Source organism: Macadamia integrifolia, chromosome 7, assembly GCF_013358625.1.
Source record: "Macadamia integrifolia cultivar HAES 741 chromosome 7, SCU_Mint_v3, whole genome shotgun sequence".
NCBI lineage: Eukaryota > Viridiplantae > Streptophyta > Magnoliopsida > Proteales > Proteaceae > Macadamia > Macadamia integrifolia.
In genome coordinates, this window is record NC_056563.1 from 2,285,034 (window position 1) to 2,296,378 (window position 11,345).

Consider the following 11,345-nt stretch of genomic DNA (forward strand, 5'->3'; position numbering starts at 1 on the left):
TCACAAATGTTACAATCTGAACTGATTGTGAAAATATTACCTTCATTTTTTCTTATAGATCAAGGATGATGGCACCATGGAAGCTGCTCATTGTATTTTACGAATCTCAAAAATTTTTCTAAGATATTTGTAATCTTTAAATTGACCAAACAATGTCGTAATAGAGTAGATTATACTAGCTTAGCTTAATAGTGGCAGCTTCAGCTTGATGAGCCGATACCCAGAGACCTCTCATATACAATCGTGTGTGAGTGGATATGTAGGAATAGATGATTGTTGGCCCTACTAGTGCCTAGTAGAGGTTGGCCATTGGCCAGCAGAGCTCAATAGGATAAACGTAGCAAAATAATAATAATAATAATGAAAAATAGAATATAGAGCTAGCAGTTAGGAGCTAGAACTTGTTTTTTACTGAATTTCCTTCCTTTTTTCTTTGAATGAATTTTATTGTCAAATAAAAAAAGAAGGGTTTTGAAATTTGTAGACGGGTTTTGGATGGCTTCGGGTCCATCGGGTCAAACATACACCCGGTCAAAGTGTTGCTTGGAGAATGGAGACAGGTAGGGGTGTCAATTCTTAAACCGAACCGGTAAAATCGATCGGACCGAACCGATAATAACACGGATCGAACCGAATCGAAGCCTTATTGGTTCGGTTCGGTTTGGAGTATTACAACCCCAAAACCAAACCGAACCGCACCGGAAACCTGATGAACCCGAAACCAAACCGAAACCGACTCAAAACCCAGACCGAAACCAAAACCAAACCGATAAGAAATCGAAACACTCCAAAATTCATTAAAAAAATCAAAATTTGCATAGTTTTGTAAACATTTGTATGGAAAGTCGAATCCAAACTGGACAAAAAACCAAAACCAACCCAATTACAAATCGATTTAAGAAACCGAAGACAAACCGAAACCAAACCGAAACCGAAATTTCCTTATTGGTTCGATTTCGGTTTCAACTTTCTCACACCGAAACCGATTCAACCCGGACCAAAACCGAGCTGGACCGACCGATTGACACCCCTAGAGACAGGGTTTCCTTCTTGCATCGGTCATGTACACACGCCACCTGCTAGCACGTGACTCATTTCATTGGTGTGTTTTTTTGTCGGGTTAGAGGTGTGATGATGCTTCGATTTGAAGATTAAATACAGTAATTAAGTTATATTATCCTCATTAGGCTACATGTTTAATGGTCTAAGTACGCCTGCCATGTATGTCTATATATATTTATATATATATACGTGTAACGGTTAAACAGAGAGAGCCCTTTGGTTAATACGTCCCCGTTTCGTTGATCGTTGAGACTTAAGATATTTGAAGCACATGAGCTTCCCGCAGCTTTTGCTCCCTCTCCCCTTTCTCTGTCCCTCGCAGAATCGAAAATCGAGATACGAACAAGTACGGGAGAATCAATAGAGGCAAAAGTGGAGACAATGTCGAACCACGAAGACCCTCTCGACGAGCGAGATCCATCTGCAACGATGAATCAGAAGTTAATCGACCGTACTAAGGTGGGGAGTTTCTTTACTCGTGATTTTTCAGATCTCCATAGACCTGGCCACTTCTTCATTTTGTTTTTTCTCGTTCTGATTTTTTGATTTGGTGATTTGTTTGGATTATAGAAAGTTGCGCAGACAAGGGAGATGTTATCTAAACAAGCTGTTCAGACCAAGGAGATCTTGTCGAAACAAGCGATTAAAATAGCTAAGCAAGCGGAAGAACATGAAAGATTTATCACCAAAGTATGCCTCTATAGCAGATTTCATTGCACTTATTTCTTTATCAACTGGTTTGTTTGTTTTTCTGTTGTTCTCTTCATGCTTTTGATCGGTTTGTCTAAACTTTTTCTTTTCTTTTATTGGATTTTTAAGTATATGTGATTTCTTTTCCCTTTTCTGATGCCTAGGTGACCCACCTTATGGGGGTTATGGGCTTCGGTGCCTTCTGCTTCTTGCTGGGATCGAGTGAGTAGAGTATATAGTCAGATTTAGCCTCTAATTAATCGAACAGTTAGCCAGAAGGAATTTCTTTGTCCTTATTTACTACTTGAAATTCCCAATTTCAGGACCGCAAGATATTCCATACATATACTGTTTGTTTTATGTCATCTTCGTTCCTCTACGTTGGATATACTATCGGTACAAGAAATGGCATTATTACCTTCTGGTGAGTGCTTAGATATTGCAAGCATTTGTGTGTTTTTCAAATGTTTGTCGGTTTGACTACAGATAGAACATTAGTTAACTACACAATCTGTTTATGTATTTGGTGATATTGTTGGTATACACTAGGAAATACTTGTTTCTAGTCGATGGTGTCTTTATTGTATTTTTTTTTTTATCTTGATTAGATACCTTCAAAATGAAACAGTGCATCTATGGTGTGTTCATACAATCTTCAGGTTGGATACGAACAAAAGAAACTGGATCTGCCGAAGAATAATATACATAACAAAGTTAATGAATCATAACAGCATTGGAAATTTTGAACGTGAACATGACCCTAGACTTCGTTCCACAATCTTCACTGTGTTTAATTTTCATATTAGTGAAATCTGGCTTTCGAAAGTTATACAGCTCATCACATTACATCGGCGCCTTTAATCTGATTTTTGGTTTTATGGCTACCAAGTCTTTTATGTGTATATCCTCAGTCAAGTGTTATGAACCTAGGCCCTTGTGCACTTTTGAGTGTTGTGTAGGAATGCCACATTGCAGGACAAAAACTCAAAAGTGAACTTCCATTCTCACGTTTGCATAATGCTCTTCTCCACTCAAATTAGAGTATATTGCTTTTCTTATTATGATCATGAGTGAAAAAGCTTGGACCAAAGGTCAGAGTTATCTCCTAAACTTTGTCCCTCTACATCCTCTTTTCTTTTCTAAAGACAGATCGCGATGTTTTATGTCTTCATACTTACTACACAGGCATTGCTGATCTTCAAACTACTATCTGCTCCCAGTGATCGTTCTTACCCTCACAATGCTCTGATTGGTAATTTTTATGAACCTGTCTGCAGCAGAGTATAGTATCATAGAAAAGGAAACAAAGATTGAGAACATATTTCTGTTTTAAGGGATCCTAAGTGTATATGTCTGGGATTTCTAGGAATAGGCTGAAATGGTTTCTCTTTTGATGTTTTGTACAATACTCTTAGTGTTAGGTTTGTCAAGATAAATTTATTTTTAGTACATAGAAATGGAACAAAGATTGAGACATTTCTGCTTTTAGTGATAACAAAGTGTGAATGGCTGGGATTTCTGGGCGTCAACTGAATTATTTGTCTTTGAATGCTTTGATATCATACTATTAGTGTTAGCTTTGTCAAGCTAAATAATTTTTTAGTACTTCAGGCATTTTAAGTCTCATGGAATTAATAAATTTGTGTAGCATTTTCAGCTTTTTTATATTATCTTGGTTTTTCTTGGCATCCAGATGACAAAACTGTAGAACACTAGGATTAAAATACAACCATAGGATATGCTTATACTATAACTAGAATTTATAGAAATAGATCTTTCCTGCTATTATTTTTATATTGTACCATTAATACTATGAACTTGGTCATATAATTCCATTAAAAAGTAGAACTGCAAATTAAGAGGCTTGTGATTGACTGTTCAGTCTCAAAGGAGAATTCATGATTTGTAATTTGAGTAAGAGCTCAACTGTTTAGAGTTTTTAAGCCTGATTGCTCAAAAAGAAAACATCAATGGTTAAAATTGTTATATTGGCAAAACAAACAATATAATATGCAGGATTTAGATGATAATTATTTCCGAGCAGTAATTTCCTAGAATGTTCCATACTTCCATGTATTGTCTCACAACTTTCCTTGGTTGTGCAGGATTTCTGCTACTATGCCAATACAATTTTCCTGGTCATGCTTCTGGTTTATCCAAGAAATGAAAAGCTTTTTATGGTTTGCTTCTCATTTGCAGAGGTAAGGGCATGGTCATGCCCTATTGCTGCTGTGTCTGAGTGATTATGTTTAGTTTTCTCCTTGTCCTGACATCCAGAATGTTGCTGACTTTCTGTAGGGACCATTAGCATGGGCATTAATTGTTTGGCGGTGCAGTCTGGTTTTCAGCTCCCTTGACAAAATAGTTAGTGTCCTCATACATCTTTTACCTGGTGAGGAGGCATATCTCTTCTTTTAGCAGTGACACAAGCTAATGAATTAGTAATTGGATTACAGAAGCAACATAAGCTGTTCTTTTTTTCTATCGCTTTTATTTTGTATATTTTAGGTATTTCTAATTATTACTAATCTTCCTTTTTTTGTTTTTTGTTTTTTGTTTTTTAGTTTTTAGTTTTTTGTTTTGTTTTATTTTGTTTTTTTTGTTTTTGTGTGTGTGTGTGTGTGTGTGTATGTGTATGTGGTGAATAAAATTGTTATGAACTTATTAAAGTTTTCTTAAGGATATACAGTCTCGGTAGTATTTTCATTTTTTGGGATATTGAAAATTCCTGAACTAATGGATATGTTCTCCGAATCATGATTTCTGACCTCCCTTAACATGTAACTGAATAGAAGATATCCAGTAACATTTCTTTTTGCTTATTTCTGTGCATTGTAGTTAGCAAGAAGGTGTTATTTAAGATTTATTTTTTATTTAAAAATTGAGTTGTCAGTGAGGCATATTGAGCACTCCCCTCCCTTTTTTATCTGATACATAGAATTATTTGACGTTTTCTGTTCTTTCTGTCGTTTATTTGGGTTGGTGATGTAATACTGAAATTGAGGAAGCTCAAAACAGTACCAGGGTAGGATCTTTTCTCAGAGAATAGGGAATTCTAGATATGGAGAATAGGATATTGCTAAAACTTGTTGAAAGATAAAAAAGATGGAACAATAAACAATAATATAACACCCGGGCTTCACACCGCAAGGTGGATCGACTGGATCAAACACCAACCTACCTTGATCAAACACAAGGGATTTCTTGATCAAACACAAGAGATTCTTGATCAAACACAAGAAGAGAGTTGCATAAGCAAACTTTGATTTCAAATTCTGAGTTCTTTTTTGAATGCTTACAATTGATCCCTATTTATAGGACCAACTCAACAAAACATTACATACCCAACTTCCAACTAACAATAGTAGAAAGTCTTCACTTATTAAAGTTGGGGTAGGAAAGTCTTCACCTTCCAACTACCAAAGGTGGAAAAATCATCACCTCTTAAAGTTGGTATGGGAAAGTCTTCACCCACCATTACTTACAAAAGTGAGTTGATTCCCCTCCCCCTTTCTAGAAAAGTAAAAAGGTAAAAGTAAAAGTAAAAGTAAAAGTACCTTCTAAACACTTATTGACCCCATGACTGGTTCAACTAATGAACCAAACCACTACTAGACCTATTACCATGGTTTAGGCTCATTAAACTATTAAAGTAGCCTATTACATTAAAAAACCCTTGGACCAAAGGCCCAACATGCATACAACCCAACCATAGACTTATTCCTAAGAAAACAAGCCCATTTTGGTGATAAATCTGCATCAGTTGGCCCTTTACAGCATTCATCATTTATACATTGGATGATTTGTATTGAAAAATGGGATCATTTTTGCTATTTGTATCTGCATAAAACTTTCCTATGCCTTCCTTTATTTTTTGAGGGGTGGTGTTGAGAAAAGAATTTAGTGAAAGAGAAATGACTGGAAATTGATCAACAGCCTTGAGACCATAATCCCTTTTGACCATCTTAGAAGTGAGAGGAGAGAAAGAGTAGGAAGAGATAGGTTCGTAGATTTTTTTAATTTTTTCTTTTTTTGATAGGTAGGCCCTAAGGAGAGTTGAACTCATGACCTCTTAATGGTGAGGGGTTGATCTTTGCCAACTGAGCTACCCCTTGGGGTTAGCTTCATAGATTATGAACTGGAGATGATAATTTCACGACTAAAACGTGTGTACTTTGTACTTTGTTCACCTAATTGATTCCCAAATTGGATAACTGGGCTCCAGTACATGGGAGGCGGTGGGAAGACAGGGATGGAGGAAGGAGGCTCCGATTTTAGAATGGTTTTTGTTTGTTGGTCCGGTGTAGGGATCCATCTGCCTCAGATTTTTTGCCACATGACAATGTCCATGTCCATATCCAACAATGTGTTCATTCTCAGTTCAACCAGACATTGCAGCAATGCTTTGGAAGTTTTTTCATTTGGCAATCAAGGGAATTCCCGCCTACCTAATTATTAGAATGACCAAGAAATCAATCCACATGCCTAATGGATGAGATAGCTGAAAAGTATTCTCCCTGTGCCTCTGCCAGTGGCCTTTTTCCCGTAGTAAATTGGCAGATGAGGCGTGCTTGATTTAACCAAAAAAATTTCACCAACTCTTATTTGATTGCAATGAAGAGGTGGGGAGTAAGCTTATATTCAGCACCTCAAACGGGATTTGGAGGATGGCTGATAGGATCGCCTAAAGTTGGTCTACGGTTTGTGGTCACTGGTGGTTCTTTTCGAGTGTCATATTCTCATACTTACCCTTAAGTGAATGACAAAAGTGAGATGTGCAAGATTTTGTCAGATGACTTGATGGCTAAGACCATAAGCTCTTGATTGTTATTTGTGGCTATTGGTCCCCTTGTCGATCGATTGATCGAGATCCCATTTGGTTTTGTTCTGGAGCCAACTAAGAAAGATACTACTATTTAATTTAGGGAAGTTTATCTTAGTCTTATAAAATAAGTAGATCACATGTTTTTCTTTATGGAATTATCTAGTTATATAATATCTGCTTCCGTATCCTTCAATGCAGGGATTGTCTTCTTTGTTATTCGGTGGTGGGATCCAGCAACATTTGAAGCCATGCATCCAGATGAGGATGCAGGTCACAGAGCTTCATGGCCTTACGTGGAAAGCAAATCCTACTTGTGGATATGGCTGTTTGTTGTCCCCCTAGTTGCTTACACCTTATGGCAGATTCTTTATTTTCTCATTGTTAATGTCCTGCGCCGGCAGAGGCTATTAAGGGATCCTGAAGTTATGACTTCCTACAGGTTCACTCTTTCTCTGATATATGACCAAGACACATAGTCTAACTGGGCTGAAGGGCTAGTTCTTTGATCAAGCTTTTTCATCTCTGCTCTTGTTTTATTCCAAAGTTTATTGTTCTTGATAGGGAGCTCTCGAAGAAGGCACAAAAGGCAAACAACATATGGTGGCGTTTAAGTGGGTTGCTTGGGGATCAAAATCGGATGTTCATGTATATCCTGTTCCAGGCTTTGTTCACTGTTGCAACCATGGCACTCACTGTTCCCATATTCTTGTCTTACAAGCTTCATGTGATTTTCCAAATACTCAAAGTCTCTGCATCCATATGGAATGGAGGAAGCTTCCTACTTGAAGTTATGCCAAGACAGGTGATTCTCAAGGAGAAAAAGAAACTGGCGATGCAGCCTATATCAACCCATCCAGACCAGACTGTCACCATGGTAGAAAATTCGACAGGAACTAGTCACTCGGCTGAGGCTGATCATTCATAACAGTGTGTACAGATAAAGCCTTGTAACATTCTGTTTCACCATTAACAATTCTTTATTTTATTTTTGAGGGTGGGGGGGTTTGATGCAGAATAGAATTTTTGTTCCTAAGTTTTCATTTGTTTTTGTACCAATTTAATGCTGATGATTCTGTTGTTAACCTTTGACTTGTAAATTAGATGCATTAAGCACAAACCAGGTAGGACATAGCATTTTTTAGACTTTTGATGCTGGTAGCAACAGCAGGTGGTGAGGTTATTTATTTCAAGTGAGTCTCTGATAAGGGGAGTGCTAGTGCCACAAGTGTTGTAGGATCCATATCTGTACATGGATGGGTTGCTCTTTAACAGTGGATTCTTGCCATGCAAGATCGCATGGGCATTAATCCTTGTGTATTTAGTATTTTCCTTCTGACAAAAGAAAATATTTGATATTTTGCTTCATGATTGAATTGGCCTGTTCAATTTAACTGATTTGCCTGAAACTAGAACTTGAGTTATGCTCCTTGCAGAGAAGAGTGGCTTAAGAGAATGGACTAGACCATGGCTTCTCTCTATCCAAAAATGAAGTCAACTTATGCCAAACATTCAGCGGTATAACTGGATTACCTATTGGCTGACATTCTTCATCTCAGTGGCAGAGCTTTTCGGATATAAAAATGGAGAAGAATGGATGGTTTTACATTTCCAATTCAAGAAAAAATGAAGTGTCGTACTACCCTCTTCTCTCTTTTGTTCTACCTTCAGTTTTTTCCTTTTCCTGCTAGGGGTTTGGTTGGGTGGCTGAGATCTAAAATATTAGATGCTCTTAAAAAATCATTACTGAAACCATTCGAAAGGATTTTCTGAATTTACCTCCAAGTGATTCGTCATGCAGGAAATTTACTTGAGGGCTGCCTTTTCTTCAGTTATCATGTTCGGGCATTTCACGCGACGAAGACTTTCCTTGAGGGGTTCTTTGATTTTAAGGTATTTGAGGTTCTGACTCTTCTCAAGCCTTGGTTACATTTCCGTAGTTAAGGAGTAATAGAATTACAGATTGTGTTTTTTGGAGTGTGTTTATCAGTTATCATATAATAAGCTTGTGAAGCAAATTCTGATATTCTGAGACAAGTCATTCCTTTAAAGCATACTGAGACATGAACTCAATACATATGATTCCTCCATCACTGATTCTTCCAAGCTAAAGCTGAGGATCCCAAAACTATATTAACAAAAAGAAGTGAGTAGAAAAGATCTGATGAAGGCCTATAATGATTTATAATATTACTAGGAAGTGGTGGTATCATCTGGGTCGACAGGAGGATAGAGCATAGCTTCGGCTTTGAGGAAGCGGCCCAGATGTCCATCTTCTAAATGTTGCTGTGAAACAGAAGATTGGAAGAGAGAATAAACAAAGAGCAGAATTGATTTCATTTGATTTTTTGAATAGAGAGATAACCAGGAAAGATTTCTACCAAAAATAATAAAAAGGAAAAAGGAGACAATTAAAACACGTACAGAGAGGCAGACTCTGTATTTTTGCCACTCGGAAACGCATTCCTCTTTGTCCCACTGGCCCTTCAAGAGCTTCTCCGAGTACCACCTGCTTTATCATTATCAATATTTAGAGAGAGAGAGAGAGAGAGAGAGAGAGAGAGAGAGAGAGAGAGAGAACCCGGTTGAAATTGACCTGTTGAAGCATTGGTGGTATGCAGATCTGAGATGGGCACAGGGCGATGTTGCAGAAGCACTCCTCTTGTCTTTCTTGATCCCCATACTACACTGTATATACACTAATCGTCTTCCTTGATTTCGTGGATCTCCTACTCGCAGGACCTCTTGCTTGTTCCTCTGCCCTGGCCTGGCCTGGCCGACCAGTCACCAGTGCTTCTTTCTCCCTGCTTGGTTTGTTTATTTTTTTTGGTCAAACTTCCTCTTCGCTGCCTGGGCAGTGGCTCCTACTCGCTGTAATCACAACTTCACTTGCACTCGGTTGCCACTTCAGGTTTTAATAATTAGTAATAACCCAGAAATCCTAAACCATTAATAATTCATCTAAACTTGCAACCAAGGCTTGCAGTTTCAGAGCTGAATAACTCCACTTACTGTATTGTCTGTTGGATTCGCTAACCTTGTACTACTTGGGTAACAAACAATCTTGACGAATTGAAAGATAGAGGGCAGGGAAATTTAAGCATCTCCACTTCTGTAGCTTTGTAATTCAGCTTTTGTTTGGTAAAATTTGGATTTTGAATCGAGTCTTTAAACAATGTATTGAAATCGTAATCCACCTGTAGCTGGGAACAAAAATTTACCTCATGAAGAACGATGTCAACATGTTTGGTTGAGCTCTAAATCACAGCTTCAGCTTCTGACTTCAGATTCTAGAATCAGTGCAGTGGCCAGAAATCTACCCAAGCATCCCATCCCGTCTAACCCACCCACCCGCTCCTAATTCTTCTCCTTAATAGATTTGGATGGATATGAATGGGTTCCATAAGACAAAGACCTCACACCTATCTATCTCATCTTGCAGAAAATTTTATTGAGAGAGAGGGGTCCTTCTGACAAAGACCTCACGTCTATCTCATCTTACAGATAAAAATGTTATTTTAAAGAGAGAGATCACCACTCAGGTGTGTTCGTACCAACATTTTGCATCAAGACTGGTAGAATTGTGTCCAGTGGTTTGAAGTCTTGAAGAAGAAGCCGAATTCTACGATCATTTTTGGGAAACCTGAAAGCTTTCTGGTTAGGTCAAGATTGAATGTGAGAATAGATTATCCAAAATATTTCTTGTAGAGGTTTTACTATCCAAAATATATCTTAAAGAGGTTTTATTATTACAGGATTCCAATTATTTGAGATATGGTGAACCCGAAAGCTCGTATTAAAAGTGCAAGAAGCCAAAAAGGCGGCGCTGGAGAATTGAGATATGAGAGGGACTTCGTTTATCCGGTCAATCAATGTTAGAATAATGCTTTGCCACCTTTCCAATAAAATCGATCTATTTAAGATTCCTAGAAGAACAGGATCTATATAAAAATAACAATCATCTAGAGTAGATGGTGAGCTGTGGTGCTAAAAAGGCCATGTTAATTGGCTGTTATCTAACCCTACTTTGATCCTGAATTTCATTGAATTCTCTTCTACAAAACTTTAAATTTGCTACCATCCAGCACCACATATTACACTCTGAACCATAGTGGGTCTAACACAAAACATACAAAAAAAGGCATATTACACTCTGAAACTTTCCCCTTTCCCTTTTCTTCTTCTTTTTCTTTTCCTCCTTCTTCTTCTTCTTCTTCTTCTTCTTCTTCTTCTTCTTCTTCTTTTTTTTAAATTTTAAATTAATAATAATAATAATAATAATAATAATAATAATAATAATAATAATTATTATTATTATTATTATTATTATTTATTTAATGGAAAGAAGAATGGAAGGATTTTTTTTTTACTTTCCCTCTTTACTTTTCCACCTCATCTTACCCAAAACAAGTGGAGCATTTTGAAATATAAATAAAATGAGCAGAAGTAAGAAAAACTAAAAACAAATGAATTTTTTTAATGGAAAATGTTTTCTATGGGGTAATGTGTTTTCTGCATATATGCGAGAGCCAGTGGAAGTACATGAGAAAACATCAGCATATATATCATTTTCCACTTCATGGGGGCTAGATTGGTCATTTCACCCGATGCATTTAGGTGCAAGGGCCACACTCCGCCCTACCTTTTTTCCATATTTGTAATTATTGAGCTTATGCCATTTAAAGTGAAGAGAATGTTTCATCAAAGTTTCCATTAAAAAAAAGCGTCAAGAATAATAAGTCAATAGTTTCCATTAAAAAAAAAAAAAAAA

The 11,345-nt window shown here is 37.2% G+C and overlaps 2 protein-coding genes across 6 annotated transcripts in view; one reads left to right on the forward strand and one right to left on the reverse strand.

The window, feature by feature from the left end:
* LOC122084980 (glycerophosphocholine acyltransferase 1-like) overlaps positions 1 to 8,352 on the forward strand; it is a 10,053-nt gene extending 1,701 nt beyond the window's left edge. Inside the window, exons 1-9 of one of the 4 annotated variants that reach the window (XM_042653392.1) lie at positions 1,284 to 1,521; positions 1,633 to 1,752; positions 1,917 to 1,974; positions 2,076 to 2,176; positions 3,858 to 3,953; positions 4,051 to 4,144; positions 6,776 to 7,016; positions 7,139 to 7,504; positions 8,011 to 8,352. In XM_042653392.1, coding sequence (XP_042509326.1) covers positions 1,444 to 1,521; positions 1,633 to 1,752; positions 1,917 to 1,974; positions 2,076 to 2,176; positions 3,858 to 3,953; positions 4,051 to 4,144; positions 6,776 to 7,016; positions 7,139 to 7,502 — 1,152 coding nt within the window. In that variant the 5' untranslated portion in view covers positions 1,284 to 1,443 and the 3' untranslated portion in view covers positions 7,503 to 7,504; positions 8,011 to 8,352. Of the gene's footprint in view, positions 1 to 1,283; positions 1,522 to 1,632; positions 1,753 to 1,916; positions 1,975 to 2,075; positions 2,177 to 3,857; positions 3,954 to 4,050; positions 4,145 to 6,775; positions 7,017 to 7,138; positions 7,695 to 8,010 lie in introns of those variants that run through there. The other 3 variants (XM_042653391.1, XM_042653394.1, XM_042653393.1) reach the window with 3 other exon arrangements.
* Positions 8,353 to 8,595: 243 nt separating this feature from the next.
* Positions 8,596 to 10,695, reverse strand: LOC122084981 (uncharacterized protein At4g33100-like). 2 transcript variants are annotated; one of them, XM_042653396.1, is made up of 4 exons: positions 9,796 to 10,695; positions 9,171 to 9,479; positions 8,999 to 9,083; positions 8,596 to 8,860 (listed from the first exon to the last, which is right to left on the reverse strand). In XM_042653396.1, the coding sequence occupies exons 2-4, from the start codon at positions 9,254 to 9,256 to the stop codon at positions 8,768 to 8,770; spliced, it is 264 nt and encodes an 87-aa protein (XP_042509330.1). In that variant the 5' UTR covers positions 9,257 to 9,479; positions 9,796 to 10,695; the 3' UTR covers positions 8,596 to 8,767. The 2 variants fall into 2 exon arrangements, with proteins under 2 accessions (XP_042509330.1, XP_042509329.1); XM_042653395.1 differs by having other exon boundaries at positions 9,171 to 10,695.
* Positions 10,696 to 11,345: the final 650 nt, after the last annotated feature.

What these genes read in the sequence shown, in the direction of transcription:
- LOC122084981 (XM_042653396.1), bottom strand. Translation starts at nt 9,256, where the DNA reads ATGGGGATCAAGAAAGACAAGAGGAGTGCTTCTGCAACATCGCCCTGT. An exon ending in TACCACCAATGCTTCAACAG is followed by an intron (nt 9,084 to 9,170) that starts GTCAATTTCAAC and finishes ATGATAAAGCAG; the next exon opens with GTGGTACTCGGAGAAGCTCT. An exon ending in AATACAGAGTCTGCCTCTCT is followed by an intron (nt 8,861 to 8,998) that starts GTACGTGTTTTA and finishes TCTGTTTCACAG; the next exon opens with CAACATTTAGAAGATGGACA.